General features: G+C 40.6%; 2 protein-coding genes across 2 annotated transcripts; both read left to right on the forward strand.

Annotated features, from left to right (window-relative positions):
* Positions 1 to 5295: 5295 nt before the first annotated feature.
* Positions 5296 to 6711, forward strand: LOC148836899 (lysophosphatidic acid receptor 4-like). Its single transcript, XM_088913633.1, has one exon. It carries the CDS (start codon positions 5304 to 5306, stop codon positions 6201 to 6203), a length of 900 nt encoding a protein of 299 aa, XP_088769759.1. The 5' UTR covers positions 5296 to 5303; the 3' UTR covers positions 6204 to 6711.
* An 8003-nt stretch (positions 6712 to 14714) lies between these two features.
* Positions 14715 to 15638, forward strand: LOC148836900 (lysophosphatidic acid receptor 4-like). Its single transcript, XM_088914213.1, has one exon. It carries the CDS (start codon positions 14715 to 14717, stop codon positions 15636 to 15638), a length of 924 nt encoding a protein of 307 aa, XP_088770339.1.
* The last annotated feature ends 10539 nt before the right edge of the window (positions 15639 to 26177 follow it).

The following is a 26177-nucleotide window of genomic DNA, read 5'->3' on the forward strand; positions in this document are numbered from 1 at the left end:
AGGCTCATTGTACAGGCCTATCCTATCTCTGTTGCATGACATTACTGCTGTAGTCAGATGCATTTATAACTGACCTTCTGTGCACTTTCTTTAAAGCTCCTGTGTGCTGTATAATGCGAAGTGTGACTCATATACCTAGTCTGCGCGCTGTTGTAAATAATCGTCCCCAACCACAACTTGGTCAGTCGCTCGCACGCCTTTTTCTCGTCCCTTCTGGGGAACAGCAGTGCAAGCCAGAGCCTAGACTCGGTCTTTCCCGTTTGCCCGCCCTACCTCCTTTTTTCTTAATTTACAGGCGGGCTGCCCGTAAACGACAGAGGCTGCTACTCTTCGAGAACTTTCCCTGCTTCCCTGCTTTCACAAGAAACCCCTCTGCTCCCTGATGTCTCTGTTCGTTCTAGGCGTCTCCCTACTTCCAGACACCACGCCCTGAAATCCCAAACCTTCCTGTAATACCCAGATGTTGCAATTATTTTCTCACTGTTAAGCCTGACTGCGAGGCTCTAGCCCAAACCTGTGTAGACAACCTCCGTCTAGCTCCTGAACCCTTAGAGGGTTCTCAAACTTTTTCGATGACAGAACTCTTTTCTAATGGATCCCCAGCAACATTTTTCTTACTTTTCAGGATTAGCTATGGTGGTGTTCTGCAAAAAGCATTCTAGGACTGCTATTCAGAGGCAATTTAGCCAATTATTAAGGATGAAACTGTCGATTGCTTTTGTTTTAATTGTAAGCATTGTATGAGCCCATTGAGTTTATTTCAGCTAGCAGCCATATCAACATGCAACTCACAACTGGCAACCCATTGAAGCTAAGCAGGTGTGAGCCTGGTCAGTACCTGGATGGGAGACCTCCTGGGAAAGCTAAGGTTGCTGCTGGAAGAGGTGTTAGTGGGACCAGCGGGGGGTGCCCACCCTTTGGTCTGTGTGGGTCCTAATGCCCCAGTATACTGACAGGGACACTATACTAATGGGGTGAAGCAGTGGCTCTGTGGCCAAGGATCTGTGCTTGTGGCTGGAAGGTTGGCAGTTCAAATCCCGCGGCTGGCAGAGGAATCGTACTCTGTTGGGCTCCTGAGCAAGACCCTTAACCCCAGCTGCTCCAGGGGCGCTATACAAGGGCTCACCCTGTGCTCTGATCCAAAGCTTCTCTTCATGTCTGTGTGTCTCTAATAAAGTCATCTTATCTTATACTGTAGTGGGAGTGGTCTTTCAGATGAGACGTTAAACCAAGGTTCTGACTCTCAGTGGTCATTAAAGATCCCCAGGCATTTCTCGAGAAGAGTAGGGAGGTATCCCAGTGTCTGGGCCAAATTTCCCCCCTCAGCCCTTACTGCGGCCTCCAAATTGTCCCCATGTGTATGATTAGCTTGCACTTGCCCTGCGATGGAGTGGCGCCCTGTCCAGGGGGTACCCTGCCTTGCACTCGTTGCTTGCTCCGGCTTCACCACGACCCTCACCAGGAAAGGCGGAAGTGAAAATGGATGGATTAATCACATGCTAACTTTTCTGATTAGCACCCCTACAGTTCAATAAAGCTTAATCACGAAATACTCGTTGAGAATAAAAGAATCAAAGTTCTAACGGCCGGTTCGACCAAATCAGAAGAAAAGTCGAAGGCTTTCCTTCTGGTTTGAAAACTTTTATTTTTTTGCATAGTTAACAAAGGGGAAAAAATAATAGATTTATAGAAACAGACGACACTTTATATGGTCGAACCCTGCGCAAACAGGAAAAGTTGGCAGCAAAATTACTAAGTAAAACAAAGTGAGACAGCAATACATGACTTTTTTTAAGAGTACTGATAATTTTTAATGAACCAATTTACTTTACTAAACCCGCAGAAACAGAACAATCTCGTTGTGATGAGTGAGTTTGCCTCTTATTTCTACACTTTTTTATATTTGGAGTTATGGATGTGAGTTGCAGTCTCATGTTCGACTCCGCATCTAAACTGTTGCGATACGATACACGTATGACGAAAATCCGGTTTCACACAGATAAGTGGTCACAAAGAACAGCAAGATCTTTCTATGATAATACTGGATATTCGTTTTTGGTGCTGCACCAAAACACTGCCAACTGCACTTCATTAAAAGCTGTTTGTATGGAAGAGGCTGAAATCAGATCATTGAACCTCTCACCTTCTTGTGACGTGAAGTCGCGAAGTCTTTTAATTGTTTTTCACATTTTTCTTTTTTTTTCTCTCGTGGTTGCAGTAATTTCTAAGCGATCTTTCTACCTAGTAACACGCCATTTTCTCTCATTGCGAGAGTCTTTGAGAGCTGCCGGATAGCGAAATGGCAAACATTTTTATCTCCAAACAAGAAAGAAGCGCAGATGGAAGAGGAAATTTCATCCGACACCTTTGAGGAGCCTTCTGGCTCAAGCAGCGAAAGTACAGAAATTTATCCAGAGAGTTAATTAGATGACGTTTCAGAAGATATGCCTACTTTTTCTGACTTCTTGGAGCCATGCAAAGCCATCGTAACACATTTTTTTATTAATAGCAAATTTTTATTTTTCTATGTGAGAACTCACACGGAACACAATTGGAGAACCACTGTTTACAAACCAGTTTACAAACAGATGAAGCCAATCCCCCAATACCATAGTGCACAATTATATATTCACATAGGCTGCCCTCTAGTGACCTAACCCAGTTCTGACACTGACACTGATCCCGCTGCTCTGTTACACTGAGTTATCATTACTGCTCTGAAACTGTTTTCTCTCTGAGGTATCTGCATGTGAATTCCACATGACTTTTTTAATTTGATTCTTGGTCTCAAGACATGATGGGTCATCAGCACAAATTGATAATGTAACGAATTCGGGTTCAGCGAGGAATGGAGCAGGCATGGGACTCAGGGAATGGGGTTTGAACAACACATTTATTAACTCAAACCGGCGACATGGCTTACACCACAGCACCTACACTAACACACACACACGAAGGGAAGAGACTGTCTCCCAGCCTCCGTCCCACTATATACAGTCCAGTAGTCCTGCCCACAGGCACTGTTCCCAGCCAGCCTTGTGTGCGCATGGCTAAAGCACCCCGCATGGCGCTACAATAATATTTCATCAATAACCAACACTGAACATCCTCAAAAATAAGGTCTGACGGTACAAAAATAATTTGTGTTGTTTGTCTCATTCACAAATACTGCTGCTTGTGTCACTGAAGAAGGTGCTGTACCCCTGGGCTCCCTGGAAAACGTTTAAGTATGTGTAGACCACATTCAAATGTTTAATTGGCTGAAAAGAATAATGAAAAAGTATGTCCACTATCATGTGTCTACTGTCCAGTGGTGAAATGGAAAGACAGTTGAGTTAACTATCATCTGTACCCAACAAAAACCACCCAATTAATCCTTAACATCCAACCTGTTTTACTGCAAAAAAAATCTCACAAAAGTGAGTTTAAAAAATGTCTCACAACACAATATAAACCACTCCTTGAGAATGGCAATGCAAGTTTCAGAAAGGGCCCTTATCAACAAGTCTCTAAACTCTTTTCTGAACTTCTTAAGTTATAGGTTTACAATTTTTTAACAAAATAAACTTTATTTCCCCAAAGTGTACAATTCTTTCAATGGGTACAACTCTAAACATGAAATCTTTATCAAATCAAAAATGTCTTGAAGGGCAATTGTCCGTTCTCAATCAATTTATTCTGCAAGTGGTTGTGGGGCTGGATTTGTACACTAAAAGAGTCCCTCCAAGCCCTTCCACTTGCTTTAGTCCAAGTCTCTTTTTGCCTCTCCTGGCTCTGAAACTGGGGGTGTCCAGTCCCCCGCAGGCGCTCAGAGGAGCAGGGTTTTTCTTCCCTTCCCTGTTTGGTTGCTAGCAGGTGATCGATCCAAGGATCACATCCAAGTATTTCTTCAAGCAAATTGGAATTTCAGCTTCGGCAGGTTTTGAGCTGCAATGGGCCACAGACAGGGACACTTAAGATAAGATCACTTAATCAGCCATATACAATTTCTTGCATTAGGAATTTGTCTTTTTTCGCATACCCCAGCTTGCTCTCCGTGAGACACACAGGCACGCAGAAGCTTAGGGTCAGAGCACATGGTCAGCCATTTATACAGCACCCCTGGAGAAGCTAGGGTTAAAGGCCTTACTTAGGGGCCCAACAGAGTAGGATTCCTCTGTCAGCCGCAGGATTTAAACCAGCAACCTTCCAGCTGTAGGCACAGATCCTTAGCCACAGTGCCACCACTCCGCCTTTAGAAATGATATTTCAGACTTCGGCCTGCTTCAGACTGCACTTCACGTAACCAATTCTTCCACAATTTGAAATGTTCTGCTCCTCCTTGATTTGACTCAGAATGAGATGTTTTGTAGATTTTTTCAAAAATATCAAATGGTTTATTTGAACAAAGTGGATTTATTTATATACCCGTTGTGTTTTAACACCTTTCATTATATTTTTGCATGAACTGCATGCAAGAATGTGGATGGTATTAAAATGACCTGACCTTTTTACTTTTCTCCAAGTCTTATTGGTTGGAAGTTTTGAGTCTGTGTTTTTGGCTTCTTTCTGCAGTCAAAGATGTAATGTATTCTTTAATATGGGGAATGACATTTTGATGGACATTTCTCCTGATGTGTTCATGAAGAGCTGTCTCAATAATATTACATATGTGTATAATGTAAGCGGTTGTTCAGGTGGGTAGCTGTCTCAGCATGCATAGGCTGCAAAGGAACAAGTGATAGGTTTATTCCATGCTGAAAGGAGAAGTAAGAAAACAACGTTTCATTTGTGCAGCTTTCTTCGGGTGTGAGCGTGTAATGTAAGCAGTTTTAACATCAAGAATGTAAAAAAAATAGATTCCATTTCTAAGCAGAGGTGTATATTTTTGCATTTAGTGTACAATCATCAGTTGAGAAACATATGACAATGCATAAAATTCTTGAATTGAAGTTAAATTTATTGGTGGCAGTGTTGTGTAAAATCACTTTATAAATTTTCAAATTAATTTATAAAACCCAATCTAATTTTCTTATAGCACAACACGAATTTCTCGATAGCACAGCACAAGTAATTCATGTATGAAAAGAAAATTGAACACAGATGGTTAAAAAAAGGTGTTTGGGATTTTTTTTTCTCATTGAGAACATCAAACAGAAGTGGTTGGCAGCTGAAGAAAAAGGTAGTTATAACGTACCACAGTGTAATGGGCTTGTACTCAAATAGAAACTTACCACTGCAAAAGGAAGAAGTGACACTATTTTATATTCATCAGCTGTGTCTGAACTTTGCCGTTTGCACAACCATTTTGAAAGGCAAGAGAAATGAACAACACGACCTGCAGTGTGAATGGGACAGCACCTTACCAATACCTTTTCACCACAGTTTATACTGGAGTGATGGTTATTGGTCTGCCGTTCAACGGGATCTCTCTCTGGATTTTCTTGAGGAGACATGGGATGAGGTCTCCGCCTGCTGTTTTCATGACCAATCTGGCTACTGCTGACCTTCTCTTTGTCCTGTCTTTGCCTCTGAGGATCTATTACTATTCCACTTCGAAATGGCCCTTTGGAAAAGTCATGTGTACGATCAGCGTGATGTTGTTCCGATCTAATATTTATTCCAGCGCTTTCTTCATTACCCTGATCAGCGTGGATCGCTTCCTGGCTGTGGTTTATCCTCTGAGGTCCCGGGCAATTCGCACTGTGAGGATAGCTGGCACGACATGCTTAGCAGTCTGGGTTTTCACCATGATCCTCATCGCCATCTGGGCAAAAAAACACAATGATAGACTGGCTAACAGTTCTGGTTGTTTTGAGAGCAATTCGACGCTGAACAAAACAAATATATCATCACCAATGCCTTTGGTGTTAGCTATTTTAGTATTTCTTCTGCTTATATGTAACGTATTCTGCACTGTGATGGTTTTGAAAACTCTGCACAGGACACTGACTGGTCAGCTCCTGGCTGAGAAGAAGAAGCTTATGTGGATGTTTTTTCTGAACGTCTTCATGTTTGCTGTGTTTTTTGCACCATTTAGCATTGTATTGTTTTTAGCTTTCTATCAAGGCACTGTCTGCAGATTGACTTTACGGTTTGTAACATGCTTTACCAGTATCAACTTCTGTCTAGATCCAGTCATCTATTATTTCTCTCTAGAGTCTTTCTGGGAAAAGAAAGAAAGTGTGGAGATGGACACAACTCGCACTCAAGATGACATGTGAAGATTCATATACTACACAAAGCTACTTGAGACAAATGAATGATTCTGTACGTTTAGTTAGACTTCTTTAATTTCAAATGACTAAAAAGAATGCAAAACAAGGCAGGCCTTATGTGTGCAATTTTTTCATTTTCAATATGCAGATACATAGACTACATAGTATGATTTAGGATTCTTTATTTCCAAATAACTTTTTTGCTGACAAAAATACTTGTGAAATGTGTATTTTTCCTCACTTCAAATGTTCACATTTATTGTAAAATGATTTTGCTATGTGGATATAACGTTATAACTGACTTCCATTTGCTTAATAGAATTGCCTTGAAATGATAGAAGATCAAGATCACATTAAATGAATTTATATTTGCCTTTGACTGGATGATTTAGCTTATGTGCAGCTTAAAGTGCATTACATGTTCCATTAAAAACATTTTTGGTAAAAAAAAAAAACATGCTTGTAACAGCATACTATTATTCTTTAAATTAAAAAATGCAAATGCATGAGTCAAGACTTGCTTTCTCCAGAATTTGAGATTCAGTATATTCAGTAACAGCACTTTCTAAGATAGTTAATTAAGTTCTGGGTAAATGATTAAGTGTCAATCAACAGTCCAGAAACACACCATATAAGACCAGATGAGGAGAAGGAAAGCAGAGAGAAACAAAGAAAAAGAAGGTGAGACCACGAGAGAGAGAGGAGTCAGGAGGAGTTCAAATTTGAAGGCTGAGCCAGGCGAGAGTCCCTACTCCATGATCAACTGAAAAAAAAAAACCCTGATTGGAGCTACGTTTTTGCATCTTGCCGAGAGAGCTTGCTATTTTGTAGTTTTTAGGGAACTTGGAGTTCTTGAGTGAGGAATCCCTCAGTTTAGTACTGCCACTCCTGCTAGGGGTGACTTTTAGTAGAGGGAGATAGGCTTCCATTTTAATTTTGTGGCATCTGGGTTAGAGAGAGATTTAACTGTAGGTTGTATAGCATTTAGTTTAAAAGGCAGCTTAAAATGCCTTGTCTGTACATACTGTATACATTGTAACTTGTGTGTTGTATGTTTATGTTGTGTGTAGTGTATGTGTGTCACTGTTACTGTTAATAAATATTTGTTTAACCAAGTGTGCCTCTTTTCACCAAAGTTGTGCCCGAGAACAAATAATCAATATGCCTCCAACTATATCAACCATTCAGGTATTTACTGGCATCTTCACAAGTTGGGGGTTATGATCATTTATTTTACTTATTGAATAATGCATTCAGTCAGTTCCTGATATTTCATATTTTTGTAACCCTTACTTAGACCTTCACAGTGGATCCCTTTTTTTCTCTTAAAGATTTGTAAGTTTGTACAGCTACAGCGCTAACAGGCTTTTATCGAAAAGACATTCACATTTGTGCAGCTGGGGATTCTACTGGAGCAATCAGAGTAGTTTTTGTAGTTTCAAATGCAGCTTCTCCACACTGCTACACCAAGGCAGGAAATAACAAATCATGCAACGGAAATTGCACAAATCAAATTTGTGAATTTGTCTAGATAGTAAATGTAACAGGATATGAAAATAGATTTAACAATAATGCTCAGAATTAATGTGGGTCACATTTTGAGATGAGTGAGGCTAACAGGCTATTATGGATGTTTTTTTTTATTTTTTTAAAACAAAAGAAGCCCATTAAGTGTACAATGCTTTCATAAAGCATCACCAGAAAGTACAAGTGAAATTGGTTGAATTTGACAAAGTAATATTAAAGCTATTAATTGATCTTGGAATTGGTTTGTTTGAGGATTACGAGATACATTCAAGCCCAGCAGGGTTCAAAGGTGTGAAAAAAAAATTAAAAAAACATTTTTCATCTTTTAATCAGATATAGTTGGCCCTCCTTTATAAACTCACTACTAACATTTATAGAAAGAAAATAGTCAAAGAAAGTAATAATATCCTAATGTACTGTATTCTCTTTTTACTAGGAAAGTAAAAAGAGAATACATTCTAAAAGCAAGGTGTGTGTGTTGTCAGGTAAATATAACACCTATTTCCACTTCTAATTATTTTAAAACAATCTGCTAATGGATTGTCTAATTGTTCAGATGCTGTGACCAACTGTAGATAATACCAAGATTTGACAAATGCTTGTTTTATGTAAAACAAAAACAGATTAACAATAACCATTAAGCAGATAAAGCTAAGTAGGAAGAAACTTGGTATCTACATAGGTCATGTTCACAGGTGTAGGCCACAAAGGAATGCAATTTCTTAAGAAGTAGAAGTTTTGGCTGTGTGACACCTCTGGCTTTTCCTTCGATTAGTTCAGACCCCAACAGTCGTGCCAAGCATACCACTTCACACTCCAGGCAGTCGAATTTCAGTTTTCAGGCAAAGAGCCTCCTCTCTGAAGAGCTTGTCTATTTGTGCTGTTTATGGCAACAAGTGGGCCAGTCCAGAGCTAGAGGCCTGTGTGTGTAAAATTCAGAAGGTTCCTGCAGTGAAGTTTTCCGCCACTCATTCAGTCAACGACACAACACACAGTGGACTGCCTTCTGTTTGAACTAAATATCCAGCAGTCATATCACCGTGCAACTCACAGCTGGCAGCCCAGTGAAGCTCAGCAGGAGTGAGCCTGGTCAGTACCTGCATGGGAGACCTCCTGGGACAAACTAAGGCTGCTGCTGGAAGAGGTGTAAATGGGACAGTAGGTGGTGCTCACCCTGCGGTCTGTGTGGGTCCTAATGCCCCAATATAGTGACAGGAACACTATACTGTAAAAAGGTGCCGTCCTTCGGATGAAAGATCCTGACTTTCTGTGGTCATTAAAAATCCCAGGGCGTTTCTTGAAAACAGTAGGTGTGTTACTCCGGCGTCCTGGCCAAATTTCCCATTGGCCTTTACCACTCATGGCTTCCTAATAATCCCCATCTATGAACTGGCTTCATCACTCTGTTCTCCTCCCCACTGAGAGCTGGTGTGTGGTGAGTGTACTGGAGCTCTATGGCTGATGTCACATCACATCCAGGTGGATGCTGGACATCTGTGATGGAGGAGGGGATCCCCATTACCTGTAAAGCACTGAGCAGAGCGTCCAGAAAAGTGCTATATATTGTAAATGAAAGGAATTCTTCTTAATAATAATATCATAAAATTATTCATTTTAAGTAGCTCACTCTGAGGTAACTACAGTCACAACATGTCAGGTGTGAGGTTAAAAATCCCAGAACAGGCTTTTGCATGGCCTGCAGTTCTGTTTCAGTAAACATTTTAAACAGACAGACCTGAGGTAAACGTCTGCACACTGGACTCCCATCAAGTGCAGAGTAGTCCCTAGAATAAGCCAAAAGATTAGAAGCCTGGTAAACCATTGTGTGCTGGGTGAACAGACCCCAAGCCTGGGACAGGCCCAAGTCAGGGGACTTGGGATTAACATTTCATATTCAGAATTGTCATTTTATGAATTTAACATCTGTTGACATCATTGATGTTAGCTATACTGTGAACATATGTAAAAGGTCAAAGCTTGTATCGCTGATAGTGTTTTTTTATGTTTATTGCCCTGAGGACAGTATCATTATAGTATATGGATTCCTTAAACTTTAGAGAAGCTATTGAGATACATTTTCTCAGGGTATACTTAGGAAAAATTGTAACTTTGTGAAACATCCAGCGATTACAGTCTGTATCACAAAGGAGGCAAAGTTAATCAGACTCTACGAAAATATATTATAAGACTGATATCAAGGTTTAAAAAAGCAAAGCTCTAACCTAAGTGAATGTCGTTTACATAACTCCTGAGCCACAACACAACTCATTAGGCATATTAATACATAGCAAAAGTAATACGTGTTGTGGCAATTTTTAAGATCAAATTTGAATATCATGTTCTCTATTGTTTTAACTTATTTTTTTGTTGTTAGAATTGTAGATACTATTTCAAAACGTGTGTGTGGTTTGTTTAAACATATCAAGCTCTGCCCAAATAATTCATTTCCTGATTGTTGATTATTAACAATTAGTCACCAAATCATCTCAAAAGTAAGCTGGTGCCTTTCAATTAAAAAACACATTATATAATTTTCATTTTCAAAACATGCACACAGTGGTCAGAAAATAAATCACTCACATCATCATATTCTCTTCAAACCAAGTGTCCAGCATTTTTTTAAAAAGTATAGAGGTATGCAGATAAATGATCATCTACTGGCCTTCCCAGTGTCATTATTGATACATTAGTAACATTATATTGATAAATAGTAGCATTATTGATACATTTTACATTTTAGAGGAGATTGTAAACTACTTTTTAAAGTAAATACAGCATTGCTAACAATTTTGTGTTGTGTTATATGATTCTGTATGTTTAGATTCTCTTATCTGAACATACTTGTGCATATGCAGGATATGCCCAACGCATAGTGTGCAAAGATTTGGGATGAGTCTCTGGAAGTTTATTTTTATTATAATAAATGCTGATTTTTTTACTTGTCATGTAAAAAAATGTTCTTACTATTGTTTGTTACTATTCCAGGTATCTAGAATAAAAACAGAAACCTGTAACCTGTCATTTAAAAAATTATTTCCAGGGGAGCAGCCGTTGTCAGATAACCAAAGCTTATCGGAAAAGATGCACAGAAGTCTGTGTTTTTATAGCTTTCTTGTCTTGTTTGCGCCAAATGCTAAAATTAGAAATACCTCAAAAAGTTGCAGGATGTTAGATGTCAGATAAATGGATGCTTAGCTAAAAGGCAATGCAGAAGGACTTTTACTTTCATAATAAAAAAGGAAATCATCTGTTTTGCTATAAGTGTAGTGTTTTCTTATGACTGACATTTTGATTGCATGCTGAACAAAAATGTTTCTTTAAACGTTATTATTTAATTACAACCTAAAACAACAATGTTCCTTTTTAAGGGAATGAATATTGTGCAGCCTAATGAGCCTAGTGTCACGACTGTAATCCCTCCCCCCTTAAGGGCGCTCCGGCCCTCTCACTTTGGACTTGATTTTGCGCACCTGTCTCCTGTTCCCAGTCCACCTTAAAAGCCAGGCGCTGACATTAATCCCGGCTCTGCACCTGATCTCCGTATCGTGGGAGTCCGGGACCTCGAAGCGCCCGGTCCCGGTCTGCCGGTTCTGGTTTTTATCTGGTCTGTTTTTGGATGGACCTCCCGGTTTTGGACTTTTGCTTTCGTTTTGGATTCCCCCTTTGGATTTCTACTGGATTGTTTGTCCCGGACTCACCCCCCTGAACACCAGCGCACCAAGAACACGCCCCCTGTTTTGATTCCCCGTTTCCTGCGTGGCTTTTCACCCAGTGTTTCCTCACTGTTCCGAATTGTGTCGTCCGCATAGGGGTTTATAAAGAACTGTTCGTTACACATAGCTCTTTGAACATACAACATTTCATTCGTATGCTGAATGAAAAGGATCCAGGTGTTTATCTACATGATAGTATGAATACTGTTTCATTGCCAATGACATTCCTGGATTTGAACTAATTGTTCTGCTACTTGCCTCAAGTTTCACTAAATTAAACCACTAGACAAGAGGTTCACAAATAATACCTGGTGCCATACAAAGAATGTATTTAGTAATAACAATACCCCCAGTAGTCTCATCTGTCCAGGACTATAGAGGTTTGGTTTCTTTAGCCTTTCCAAGACTTTCCTTTAGGACTATAAAAGTTATGAAGTGTGGTAACCACATTTATACACAGTACTCTAAATGAAGACTTATTTTTAAACTGTGAATTTCTAGCCTTTCATAAATTTTCTCTCTCAAAATACATTTTACCCAGGAGGTAAAATACTTGCTCTTGTACAAAATCGGGAGGCTGCAAACAACACGTCTGACCTAGCCTTTGAGAAAGGGAAAAAAAGTCCATAACAAGTGTCCATAGAACCTTAGAAGCAGCCTATTTCTTCTGCACAACACTGTTCTTCATTATCAAAACCACTTTGACATTAATGAGTAATTATTCTGTGCATCTACAGAGGTGTAGATCATGACTATTTAAGTCACTAAGAGCACATGACCACATTAGACAATTACAAGTTGGAGATGAGCAAAATATGTTTCATGTACAGCAGAGCTGTACCACAGGATTGTCAGATTGGTATATCAAATAATTTCATTTTGAAAGACAGCATCAGCTCATTGGTTTGCATGTTAACTGTCCAGTTTAAAAGTGGTTCAGGTGGGTAGCTGCGTTAGCATGCGTAGGCTGCAAAGGAACAAGTAATGGGTTTATTCCATGCTGAAAAAAGAAGAAAGAAAACACAATTAGAAGAAAATAAGTCTGTTGTTAAGAGAAGGGGGAAGGTGTGAACCAAGTTTCAGAATAATTTTAGCTTCTGATGTCATTCTGCTAAGGAGGTTAAGAAACCCTTCTTTGAGAACGCAGATGGAGAGATCAGTGTGATCATGGCCATCAGAGGTGAAATGAGAAACTATGGGCTTGGAGAAATTTTTAATCTTCACAGCCCTAACATGTTCTCTGAAGCGGTCTCTGAGTCTCCTTCCTGTTTCCCCAGTGTAGATGGCTGGGCATTTACTGCAATAGATACAGTAAATAAGGTTGCTGGAGGTACAAGATGTCATCTAGGTGATCCGGAATTGTCCTGAGGGGCCTTGAATGAGTGTGGTGTTAGATGTGTACTTGCAGGTGATACAGCAAGCTCTGTTGCAGGGGAAAGTGTCCGGATGATTACTGAGGGCGGTCAAGGGAGCTATGAACAGGAAGGTTACACGGATTAGGTGGTCGGGGATATGAGATGATAGGTCAGGAAATGGTCAAGAAAGAGGGAACCAATGGAGGGATCATCCTGTAGGATAGGAAAGTTGTCGGTCCTGGGGACAGAGAGCGTGTTAGGGTGGTAGGGAAGCACCAAAGGAATGTGTTTGTTAGGCCAGGAGTTCCTAATCGAGTTGGTAGTTCAAGGGCTGTTTTTGGCTCTGGTGAGGGCCCTGTCAATAATATGGGTGGGGTATCCTCTGTTGATGAAGAAAGAGTGCATTTTGAGTGCTTGCTTCTGGAAATCAATGTTATCATTGCAGAAATGTCATAGCGGAAGGAACTGTGAAAAAGGGAGAGGGTTTTTAGTGTGTTTGGGGTGAAATGAGCTGTACAGAAGATAGCTGTGTACAGCCATCTGAATCTATGGGTTTGTAATAGACCAAAGTAGAGAATCGGGGATGGTTAATGGATAGATTTATGTCAAGAAACGGAAGACTAGCGGATAATACATTATCTGTATATTTGAGAGACGGGTTGGTGAAGTGATGCAGAAAGTGCTCTAGCTGGTCATTAGAGCATGTGGCGGCACAACACAGTCATCAAGGTATCACTTCTAGAGGTCCAGGACAAAGCCTGGGAGTGCCTGAGTTTCTCCTTGGGTGAGGTTAGACCTGTGTTCACTGGGTATAGAAAGGGTCTTGGGAGCTTGATTGATGCATTAGTTAATGAAGTAATCAACTGGTGGAAAACAGCTCTGTTTAGGATTAATATTGTTAATTGCATCAATAACCGGGTTGTTGTCAGCTGCCTGTGAGGAGTCATCAGAAAAATGTGTTCCGAGACGAATCCTGCAGAATCCTGCAGTAAAAAAAGGTCGACTTGGGTTTGGGGGATGTCCAGCTTCTTGGGGACTGGTACAAACCTGAGGCCTCTGCTAAGAGATCGTTTAACTTTTTAAAGTGAAAGGTCAGAGGGTATAGTAATGACAAGGTTAGGATTGGTGGAGGTGGTAGGGGTGTTGGTGGTATTTTTCTACAGAAGATGATTGAGTTTTTTATCCTTCTCTGAAGTGAGGAACTGGTAGAGCTGGGAGTTGAGGGATCTGATGAGGTTAGTTATAAAGGGAAGATGATGTGGAGCCATAAAAAGTCCTTGGCTTCTTTGTTGTTGTCAGAAAGGGTAATCTGTTATTTGAGGGAGAAAATGGTAGAAATTATTAGTTTCTTAGAAAATTGTTGTAGAAGTCTCTGAGTGTTACTCTGGGTGGTGTAGGAATCAAAAGAAAAAGTGTTAAATTTCAGGCAAAATCCTTTAGGAATCATATTATAACGACGATATCTGTAAAGAAATAGGAGGTGGTTAGAGAGCCTGGTCTTGGAACAGATCGCTGTGAAGAGACAGAATGCTGGTTTAGCAAGTAGGGGGGCAAGTAGCCCAGGGAGGAAGAGAAGGAATGACAAAGAGATCAAGAAAAAGATTTAGAGGAAGTCATAGTGTTTTCTTTCTTCTGTTTTCAGCATGAAATAAACCTATTACTTGTTCCTTTGCAGTTTAAAAGTGGTTTGAAAGCAGTTTCAAAGTCAGTCTAAGAGATAAGGGGAAACAGAAAGACAGATGGTGGCCGTTGATAAACTGCTTGCTTCTTTCTTCTGAAGTATGTTACAAGCTACAAGTCTGATTACATATATTACACACTTTTATATCTTAAATTTTATTTAAGAAGCTGTTAATTGATTTATATATCTATCAGCCACATCTGAACTTTGCCGTTTGCACAACCATTTTGAAAGACGAGAAATGAACAGCACGACCTGCAGTGTGAATGGGACAGCACCTTACCAATACCTTTTCACCACAGTTTATACTGGAGTGATGGTTATTGGTCTGCCGTTCAACGGGATCTCTCTCTGGATTTTCTTGAGGAGACATGGGATGAGGTCTCCGCCTGCTGTTTTCATGACCAATCTGGCTACTGCTGACCTTCTCTTTGTCCTGTCTTTGCCTCTGAGGATCTATTACTATTCCACTTCGAAATGGCCCTTTGGAAAAGTCATGTGTACGATCAGCGTGATGTTGTTCCGATCTAATATTTATTCCAGTGCTTTCTTCATTACCCTGATCAGCGTGGATCGCTTCCTGGCTGTGGTTTATCCTCTGAGGTCCCGGGCAATTCGCACTGTGAGGATAGCTGGCACGACATGCTTAGCAGTCTGGGTTTTCACCATGATCCTCATCGCCATCTGGGCAAAAAAACACTATGAAAGCCTGGCTAACAGTTCTGGTTGTTTTGAGAGCCATTCGAGGCAGAACAAAACAAATATATCACCAATGCCTTTTGTTTTAGCTATTTTTGTATTTCTTCTGCTTATATGTAACGTATTCTGCACTGTGATGGTTTTGAAAACTCTGCACAAGACACTGACTGGTCAGCTCCTGGCTGAGAAGAAGAAGCTTATGTGGATGTTTTTTCTGAACGTCTTCATGTTTGCTGTATTTTTTGCACCATTGAGCATTGTATTGTTTTTAGCTTTCTATCAAGGCACTGTCTGCAGATTGACTTTATGGTTTGTAACATGCTTTACCAGTATCAACTTCTGTCTAGATCCAGTCATCTATTATTTCTCTCTAGAGTCTTTCTGGGAAAAGAAAGAAAGTGTGGAGATGGATACAACTCACACTCAAAATGACGTGAAGATTCATATACTACACACAGCTACTTGAGACAAATTAATGATTCTGTACATTTAGTTAGGTTTCTTTAATGCCAAAGGACTAAAAATGATGCAAAATAAGGCAATAGTGTGATTTAGGTTTCTTTAATGTCAAATAACATGAATTTATAAGGCATGACATCTTATTTTGATGTCAAAAATCCATGTTAAATGTGTATTTTTCCTTATTTCAAATTTTCACATACATACTGCATACCGTTAAATGATTTTGAGACATGAATTATTTATAATTAATCTTCCAAGAAGATCATGATCTAATTCAATTAACAATTCTACATTTATATTTGTCTTTGACTAGATGATTTAGGTTACATTCTTCTAAGTGCATGTAGTGTGTTATATGTTTCCTCAAAATGTAGCATATTATTGTAGTTTCAAATAAAAATGAAAATGTATGAGACAAGACTTACTTTCTTCTAGAATTTGTGATTTAAAACATTTTTTGATGCAACTGAGGAACATTTTTTAAACAGAAATGGGAACATTTCTTTGTCTTAGACTAAGAACATTCTTCTGAATCATTAAACATTTGAATATTTGTAAGAATATAGTTCTATAAGAAAGAGAAACCTTCTGCTATGGAACCAATCTTAAAAATGTTATTTTTATTTATCGTTTTTTATTTTTGTTTTCCAGAATCAGTTTTTTACTAGCTTCTTTTACTACTCTATAACAATTGCTGTATCCTCACAGATTTTTTGCTTAATCTAGTCATCTATTATTTCTCTACAAAGTATTTCTGCAAAATGAGAAGATGTGGAGTTGGACATACAGTAAGTTCCATACAAGAATAGACGATGGGTTATAGTAGGCTCCTTTGATGCCATACGACTGAATATTTCGCAAATTAAGGCAGACATTTGCATACAATTTATTTTTTAAATGTATTTTCTTCATTTCATATATCAAAAGTTAACACGTCGTTTAATGATTTGTTCATGTAACTGTCAATATATTTACTGGATTTTTTTTCTAAAGCATAAAAGAACAGCAAAGGATAAAGCAAAGTTTTATTATGTGTACTGTATCTATGGGCATTTAATGTAACTTAATGTATTTACATCAAGGGTATGACCAAGGATGGTTTTGTTTTAAACAGATTAAATAAATATTATTTTCAAATAAGTTGTGTTTCTTTACAGTATATTCACATGAAGCACATAAAAAGCATTTCCAAAACAAAGCTTTGTCTTCCTAGAAAAATTACATATCTTGTAAGAAAGGTGTTTTTAACATTTCAACTGCTGCTGCTGCTAAATTTGTACTCCTGATGTTTGCTTATCCAGTCAAAGGATTTATCAGATTCTAAATACAGACTGATCATGAACAGTAGATATACTGTACCGAAGGAATCAGTATGTGCTGTATGTGCTGGGAGTGATGTTTAGCACAGACAAGCAATCAGTCAGGAAGTATGGGTTAAAAAAGTGGGTTAAACTTTTTCGATATTCACCTCAGAGCAGGCTGGCTGTAAACTCTGCTGTAGGGTGGAAACACCCAGTCTTACTTCCTGTGCTGTTGTGGTCACAAAAACACGCAGTGTGAGGTGGCTGTAGAATCAAAATGTAACAGTTCTTTAGTTTTAAGTCACTATGATGATACACCATTATACATTATAGTGTGCATGTAGTCACCAATACAATAAGTAATGGGAAAAATTACTTTTAAAAAGTAATCATTTAAAGTTACTTGTGCAAGGAATTACTTCTGGTAAAATGGTAAGAAGTTAGGAAAAAATACTTAAGAGGTAAATGACTTTGTTGTTAAACACATATTACATAATGTTTTAATAATCTCACAGTCTTTCGAGATATTTCACTGTCACTGTTGGCTTCACAGCGGCATGTCTAACCAAGATTATTTGCCTGGTGTGGAAGGGTGGCCTGATCTAGCCCTCCTGTTATGTAAAAGACAGCTTTCTATTTTTGATGTTCATGCCCAAAATTGGGCGGCTCATTATAACTCTTTATAGAACAATTATAAAACATATTATCACCTAATGTTGTGTTACACCTTTTAACTAACTTCATTCTTCGTCATTATAACAAGTTCTGCATTTCTTTTTGGAACTTATGGTATATAGACCTCATTTACCTGAAGTTATACTACTCGTTTTTGAGTAAAATAAGCACAATTTATGTGTTATTTTGACTACAGTAAAGACCAGAGAAAAACATGTTGAGTGATTATAAAAGTGTAGCCAAGATACTTGTTTTGAAACCATTTCAAATTTTGCAATGGTGCCACATGAACAGCAGAAACACATCCGTTGTGTTTCTGGTCAAAACTAACCAAATGATTTTATTTGCAAAGAAAAGACACAGAGTAACAAATTTGTGTTCAAATGACGATTTATTTTACAAACATCACAAATTCAATCAGGTTATAAGATAAAATGAACAGTTCCATTTGTGTGTGTTTGTGTGTGTGTTCATGCACATGAGTGGAAGTGTGTGGTAATGAAGGCGCTTGCCTTGCAAATGTCATGTCAAGTCATTTGCCAAACGCTTTATATCATACGGTGTTGCGGGATGCTGAAGCCTACCCGGCAAACAATGAGCGCAAGGCGGGGTACACCCTGGATGGGACGCCAGTCCATCGCAGGGCCAGTGCAAGCCAATCAGACATGGGGACAATTTGGAGGCCACGGTAAAGGCCGAGGGGGGAAATTTGGCCAAGATATTATCGTGAATTGCCAGGGGATCTTTAATGACCACTGAGAGTCAGGACCTCAGTTTAACGGCTCATCCGAAAGACTGCACCCACTACAGTAGAGTGTCCCCTCCACTATCAAGGGGGATTAGGACCAAGCAGCTGCTGGGGAGGTAGAGCCTTCCTGTACATCCCTCACCAAACTGGCAGAGGCTGGTTTGTGGGGAACACGTTAGAGTTTCCTGCGTTGTAACAGCTAAAATTAAACAGACCATTAGAATTATACATGCTTGTCGGTAAAGAAAAAAACCGTAACAGTTCCAAATGGGATGCAATGCTGCCACCTATTGACAATAGTTGTACAATGAATTGCTGCCTGGGCATTTAATCTTCTCACATAACCATAAGATCCCGAATGAAACAACCCACTTGAAAGGTGTTTAACTTACTGTGGCAATAAAATCACAGAAAACAGAAGAGTGAAATGAATTGTCAATAGAAAGGATAGAAGTCTCTAAACCAGTATGAAGCCAGGTCTCTGCACCATGAGGCACTTAATGATCAAACATTGCAAATAAACAGACTCACCTAAACAGCATATGAAAAACCTCCGTCTAAAACATTTTTTTACTTGTGGTAGAAAATGTAAATTGTGCTCTTATTGTGAAAAAAACAAACAATAAACTTACTTTTCTAATTCCATCATGAAAACTGCCAAGAAAAAAAATCTCTTTCCGTTGCAAACATAATTAAAACCCCCAGGAGTGCCAGAGTTCCATACTGGTTTCAGATCTGTAAACTTCAGTTGGTTTCTTGTACTTTTCGCTGTCCTCAAAGTTCACCCACAGGGAATTAATTATGCTTTGAATCACACGTGCTTAAATGCCATCTTTCACTTAATCTAATAGCTGTCTATAGGCCCCCAGGTTCTTATTCATCCTTAACAGTAAAGTTTCTAGATTTCATATTATAGTTAACTCCCGGTTACGAATTGTTCCTATACCGGGAGATGTAAACATACATGTTGAAGTGGAAAATGAACCCCTTGGTCATTTTCATTACTGTGTATCTTGAGACTGTGTGTTTCAATCAACAAACCTTAGGTGAAACACACTCTTAAAAGTCATGCAGTAACCGAGTTATCTAGACTGGCACACAGCACTGTATGATTAGTCAGCTGACTGTTATGATTCTCAAACCACTTTTATCAGGCCATTATTTTATTAGGTTTGAATTGCAATGGCCCTTTTTGACCAACAATCAAGTAAAATACATCACTACATGACTAAACGTTCTGTCCATGGTTTTATGGCATGAAAGGCTCACGCAAATTAGACTGCCAGAGATCTGAATGTAAATGGAGAGTGACCATGTTTAAAGTTTTTTAAATTGCTCGGACTTGAAAGCACCATGAAGAATAAACAAATTGTATTTTCATCTTTCTCAGTTTACCATTCAGAGAACTGATAACTTGAAAAAAATCCACAATTTCTATACAATCCTATTAATAATCTTACACATAAATGATTGGATATACTATCACATATCAATTCAAATATTATTTTTATAACTTTATGGACTATTTTTGCAAATATCAGGAAGCAAATACTAACAGAAAGTCGTGCTCCCGGGATGAGAAAAGCTAACTACTGCTCGCTGCCATTCCTTCATTCTATACTTCAAAATAGCGCCGATCCAATGGCTGCGTCTGGCATGTAGTTCTCTTGTTTGTTATTTTCGTGTTACGTCTCGGTTTTCGTGTGCGACCGATAAATAGTCCTGGACCTGAGTTTTAGAGCCCTAGATTTCAATTCAGTGGAACTGAAAGTACACAGCTTTGCTTCTCGAGCACAGAGCCAACAGGGCCACGAACGCAAGAGGAAGCGGCGTAAGAGAAGTAGCTTGTTAGCCTGCCGGCCCCCTCTCCACAGCATCGTGCTGCCAAATGTACAATGAGATCGACGACCTTCACTGTCGCATCAATACACAGCGCGCCGTGAGAGGCTGGTGCGTCTTCTGTTTCACTGAAACTGGGCTGAAACCCAGCATGGGTTCACGCTTTACGGAAAGGACCGCACAGCTCATTCTTCCGGAGAGGAGAAAGGAGATGGTGCACTCACGTACAAAGTCTCTACAGATTTGCTCATCTAAAATGGAATACCTCACTATGAAATGTCGCGCCTTTTTACTTTGTTTTCTACCGAGGGAATTTACGCCTGTTATTATGACCGCTGTGTACATTTACCCGCAAGCTAATGGTGAAGCAGCACTCGGCGAGTTGTACAGCGTCATCAGCAAATAGGACAACACGCATCAGGGAGCTGTTTCTATCGGGGGAGGGCACTTTAACCACTGCAACCTTAAAAAGGTACTACGAAAGTACTTTCAACTCGTCTCCATTCCCACTAGAGGCAGTGACACACTGGATAACTGTTAAACCAAAATTAAATGAGCATACCGCTCCATTTCATGTTTGCTCCTTCTTCTTGTCTACAAGCAGAAGCTAAAGCGCGCCACCTGCAGTAAAGGCCATGCTGGTCAGACACTGCTGACCAAGAACTCGCAGGCTGTTTTGAAATGACTGGTAATACACTTACACATGTAGCGCTTTTCTGGATACTCCACTCAAGGAGCTTTACAAGTAATGGAGACTCCCCTCTCCCACCACCAATGTGCAGTATCCACCTGGATGATGCGACAGCAGCCATAGTGCACCAGAACGCTCACCACACACCAGCTATCAGTGGGGAGGAGACCAGAGTAATGAAGCCAATTCATAGATGGGGATTATTAGGAGGCCATGATTGGTAAGGGCTAATGGGAAATTTGGCCAGAGTAACACCCCTACTCTTTTCGAGAAACACCCTGGGATTTTTAATGACCACAGAGAGTCAGGACCTCAGTTTTACGTCTCATCCGAAGGACAGCACCTGTTTACAGTATAGTGTCCCCGTCACTATACTGGGGCATTAAGACCCACATGAATTGCAGGGTGAGCGCCCCCTGCTGGCCCCACTAACACCTCTTCCAGCAGCAACCTTAGTTTTTCCTGGGAGGTCTCCCATTCAGGTACTGACCAGGCTCACACCTGCTTAGCTTCAGTGGGCTGCCAGCTGTGAGTTGCAGAGTGATATGGCTGTTGGCATTACATGAAATGACTGGTGTGTATTCAAGGATTTTTCCACTGGCTCTGTGGCTCTGGCTGGAAGAGCCTTCCAACCTATGGCTGGAAGGTTGTCGGTTTGAATCCCGGCAACTTAAGGCGCATGGGGCAAGTCTTGCAGGCTATCACAAACTATGAAGGCAATACCAGTGATATTTCCAACATTGATGCATCTCTACCAGATGAGCTGAACACCTTTTATTTCCACTTTGAGGCTCAGAACACAGAGCCTGCTGTCAAGGCTCCCAGTGAACCAGGGGACTTTGTGTTACAGCTCTCTAAAAACGAGGTGTGTAGAGCCTTTAAGAGAGAGAAAAACCATAAAGCAGCCAGCCCAGGTGGGTCTCCCCTCGTGTCCTTAAAACCTGTGCAGGTCAACTGGAGCTCCCCAAGGCTGCTGTCTCAGTCCTAGGCTGTACTCCTTGTTCACCTACGACTGTACAGCCACTTACAGCAGCAACCACATTATTACGTTTTCAGATGACACCACTATTATTGGGCTGATCAACAACAACGATGAGTTCACATACAGAAGTGAGGTGGAGAATCTTACAAGATGGTGCCCGGAGAAAAATCTGGCCCTGAATATCTAAAAGACAAAATAACTCATTGTGGACTTCAGGAGACCCAGCGAGAGTCACGCCCCAATCAGCATCAATGTCACAGCAGTGGAAACTGTCAGCTGCTTCAGGTACCCCGGTCTGTTGCTCTCCACCAACTTGGTGTGGTCTTACAATACTGTAGCCAGTGTGAAAAGGAAATGCGCAAGTTCCTCATGAGCCTTAACCACAGGAAGTGTCTTTACTGGTAGTACTACTTCACTACAAGTCACCACAACTGCACTAGAAAAAGTTGTGGAGATATCAGCACAGAGGGCTATAGGATGTGATTTGCCATCAATCGGTGAAATTCAAAGCATCCGCTGGCGCAATAAAGTCCAATCCATCATTCAGGATCCCAACCATCCTGGCCACAGACTGTTCTCCCCCTGCGCTCTGGCAAGTGGTACAAAACTACTAAAGCCTACTAAAGCAGGGACCACTAAGACACTAGAAAACAGCAATGCCTCAGACTCAATACCCATCTGCACTCTGCACTTTTTGCATGGTCTACTACATATTTACTGTTGCACCACATATTTATTATTCCTGTTTTTATTATTTATTGTGTTTGTAATGTACTGTCGGCATTGTGTGGTGTTGTCTGTTGTCCTGAGAGATCAGGGTGAATAGGAATTCCAATGTACATGTAAATATGACAATAAACTCCTCTACTCTATTAATCAATCAAAGTTTATTTATCAAATGCAAACAATACAGCGTGTAGCAGTAATTGCTGGCAATGAAATGTCTTTTCTGTGAGCTCAGCAGGGGGAATTAAAAAACAAATGAAATTAAAAGTTACCGAATAATGTTACATAATAATAGTGCAATAAAAATTGAATTAAAAAAAACTCAATATAAATAGAACTGCTACATATCCGGGGTGTACGCAATACATTATATCCAAACAGTGCAATATGCAGTGTGCCAAATACAATGGAAAACTGTATGTAACCTGACCACTTAACAAAGACCGTTGCTGAAGGTGACTGCAGCTTGGCTGTTTAGCAGTCTTATTGCCTGGAGGTAGAAGCTGTTCCGTAATCTGTTGGTCTCTGACTGAATGCTTCGATACTGTTTACCGGACGGTAGGAGAGAAAACAGTTTGTGACTGGGATGACTGGGGTCCTTGAGAATAGACCTGGCCTTCTTAAGACATCTAGCTGAGTAGATATCCTGGATGTTTGGTAGCTCACAGCCAGTAATGAGCTGTGCTGACTTCACCACCCTCTGCAGTATTTTGCGATTGCCAGTGAGGATACTCTCAATAGTGCACCTGTAGAAGTTGGTCTGGATATGTGATGGCATGCCAAACCTCTTTTCACCACGGTGTTGGTGTGATGAGACCAGGTTAAGTGCGCTGTGATGTTAACTCCCAGGAACTTAAATCTGCCGACCCTCTCCACTGCAGTCCCGTTGATGTAGATAAGGTGTGTGACCTCCTCCCTGATGTTTCCTGTAATCCACAATCATCTCCTTAGTCTTACTGATGTTCAGAGAGAGGTTGTTCTTCTGGAACCATGCTGCCAGGGTTTCAACCTCCTCCCTGTACACAGACTCTTCACCATCTGTAAATTAGTCTTTCTAAAAACTTTACACACATCCGCTCTGGATATGATCAGTGGGTGTTCACCCTGGGTTACTGGAATCCTCCTGGCTGGATCTGTGTTATTGACCACAAACCAAGCATGTACATATGGCAATAAACTCCTCTTCTACCCTACTAATTAGAATGCTGAATGATGTCCCTTTGTCTTTGGACACTGATGAAAGCACCATGTCCCCCAACAGGGACTGTTTTTCTCATTGCCAAAAAAGTTTGCCAATGTTCAGTTGATTGCCTCAAACCGTGGTCTTGTGCCCAGTCACAGTAACACATTTCCCATCTTCTGATATCCCTTCTGCCTGCACTGAGGTCATAATACTTTTCACACTGAGCACGCATGTCCTGACAATCTGTGACCTCAAGATCAAGAATGCTTGATCCACGATGGCAGACCCAGAAAAGCTCAGCTGCTTCACAGAGATATCTCTGATGAAAGAGCTAGCAATGCAGGACCCCAACCTTTGATATCACAGAGGTTGTCCAAGATTTATTGTAACTAATGTGCCACTAAGTCATATCCTGGAGGGGATACAACCATCAGGCCCTAGAACCCTAGATGTACATTTGTTTTCCTCTCCTTCATACCCACTGCAACAATTCTGTAAAGTGCCCTGTGGCTAACTGTTGCAAAAGAGCTATAGCAACTAAAGTGATTGATTTCAATAATTCAAAATGAAACAAATCAAAACTGGGTTACATTGCTGTGTTAACAGATTGCAAAGTAAAGCAATTGAAAGGACATGGTGATAAACATCAATGGACAATGGAATTAGATTTGACAAACTTTGCAAATCTTTTTGCTTGACATGAGCAAAACCAGATCAATCGATCATATATAGAATCAGAAAATTTCTGTAAAAATGTTAGGCATTTCATTGTCAAATATTAGCTACACCGAAGGATTGGCGTCATTTGGCTAGCGGTTGCCTTGGGCAACCGTCACAGTCTCACGAGGGCTCACGGTTTGCCAGTTCTCTGCTGCTCTGACCGGATCGCTTTTCGTGATCCGTGTTAATTAGCTTATTATTCAATTCCCGCTTTTCTATATACGTAAAGCCATGGGGCCGCTTTGATGGTACTTTGTCATTTTTTTCCACGTCACCCCGAATTTCACTAGTACGTCTGACACACTTTCCTATTTTTTTTTCCTGCTGAGCTAGACAGTCTTTACTCTGCACATAAGCTGCAGTCTCAAGACTGCCCTGAAACCCGTTTGGTCATTTTTGTTAATTTGGAGGTTCGCTATTCAGTTTCCACGTGCTTTTTTCTGACCCACGGGCTGTGCGGCAGTTTTTGCCTCACGCCTGCGTTTCACTCTGCGCAGCGGTTTTCTGCCCCAGCGTCACCCCCATGCCCCAGTCTCTGCCACCTCGCCCTGTGCGCTTTACCCTGTGCTGCAGTCTTCAGCCAGCCTTCGCTCTGCTCTGCGTATGTCTCCAAACTGTCCATCGGCCTCAAGTCTGTCTTTCTAAGCCGTGCGGCTCCTTTCCCAGGAGACTCTCTCGTCCACGAGACCGTTTCCGACTGGCGGATTATGTTTGGCAGCAGTCCTGGCTTCCAGCCTTTGCTCTGCACAGCAGCCTCGGCTCTCAGCATCGCCTGTGCACTAGCTTCAGCTCCTAGCCTGCGTCTTGCATCACCTGATGTCTCAGATTCATCCACACTTTCTCCTTTCTCTGGTCACTGCATTGACCCTTGAATGAGCTGATCGGTACCCCTGGTACACCTGAGGGCTACCCTTCTAAGCCTGGTCGGTTGCTTTTTCAGGGGTCGCGCTATCTGGGTTTTTTCCGTTCCTAAGATTCCCTTTTTCTGAAGGGCTGTGTTTAGTAGCCTTTTTTTCCACCAGGGGTGCAGTTAGCCTGGCTTTTCCTGGGATCATCATTTCCCCCCATTACTGATTGGCCTGGGCTGATGAAGCCCTGCCAGCCAGTAATTCATTATTTCACTTCTCACCTTTCACTTTTCACTCCGTGCTTGCACTTCTGACAAATTGCCACCTGTGCGGCTGTATCCAGTCACATCATTACAGGTGCCTGAACAAAATGTTCCATTTAAAATGCTACAAAAAACCACCCTGTTCTCGCAAAGCCATATTACTTATACTAGAACTATTGCCATTCCAACTGCTGCTGTACAATTGTTGCAGCTACAACTACAACTGTTTCTGTTCCTACTCTTACAATCACAGCTATGATGTTACTTTTATATACTGTAGGGTTTATATCCTGATGGAAACTGCTTTAGGGTTGAAGGAGGAGATCCTTAGGCATCCATCATTGAAGTACTGTGGGATTACTCTGTAATGGTATTTTTTGCCATCTATAGTCCAAAAGAAATGACAGGTCAGCACCAGTCTGTTGAGCTTCTGACAAGGCAGTTAGAGCACTGGCTGAGAACAATCTGCTTGAGAGAGGCACCAAGCAAAGACTCAGATGGTTTTTTTCCGGTTTGCATGACAATCTGATCAAAGGAAAACAAAAATCTTGTTTACGAATGTTATGG

The sequence above is a fragment of the Atractosteus spatula genome, chromosome 4 (genome assembly GCF_055471065.1).
Source record: "Atractosteus spatula isolate fAtrSpa1 chromosome 4, fAtrSpa1.hap1, whole genome shotgun sequence".
Lineage (NCBI taxonomy): Eukaryota > Metazoa > Chordata > Actinopteri > Semionotiformes > Lepisosteidae > Atractosteus > Atractosteus spatula.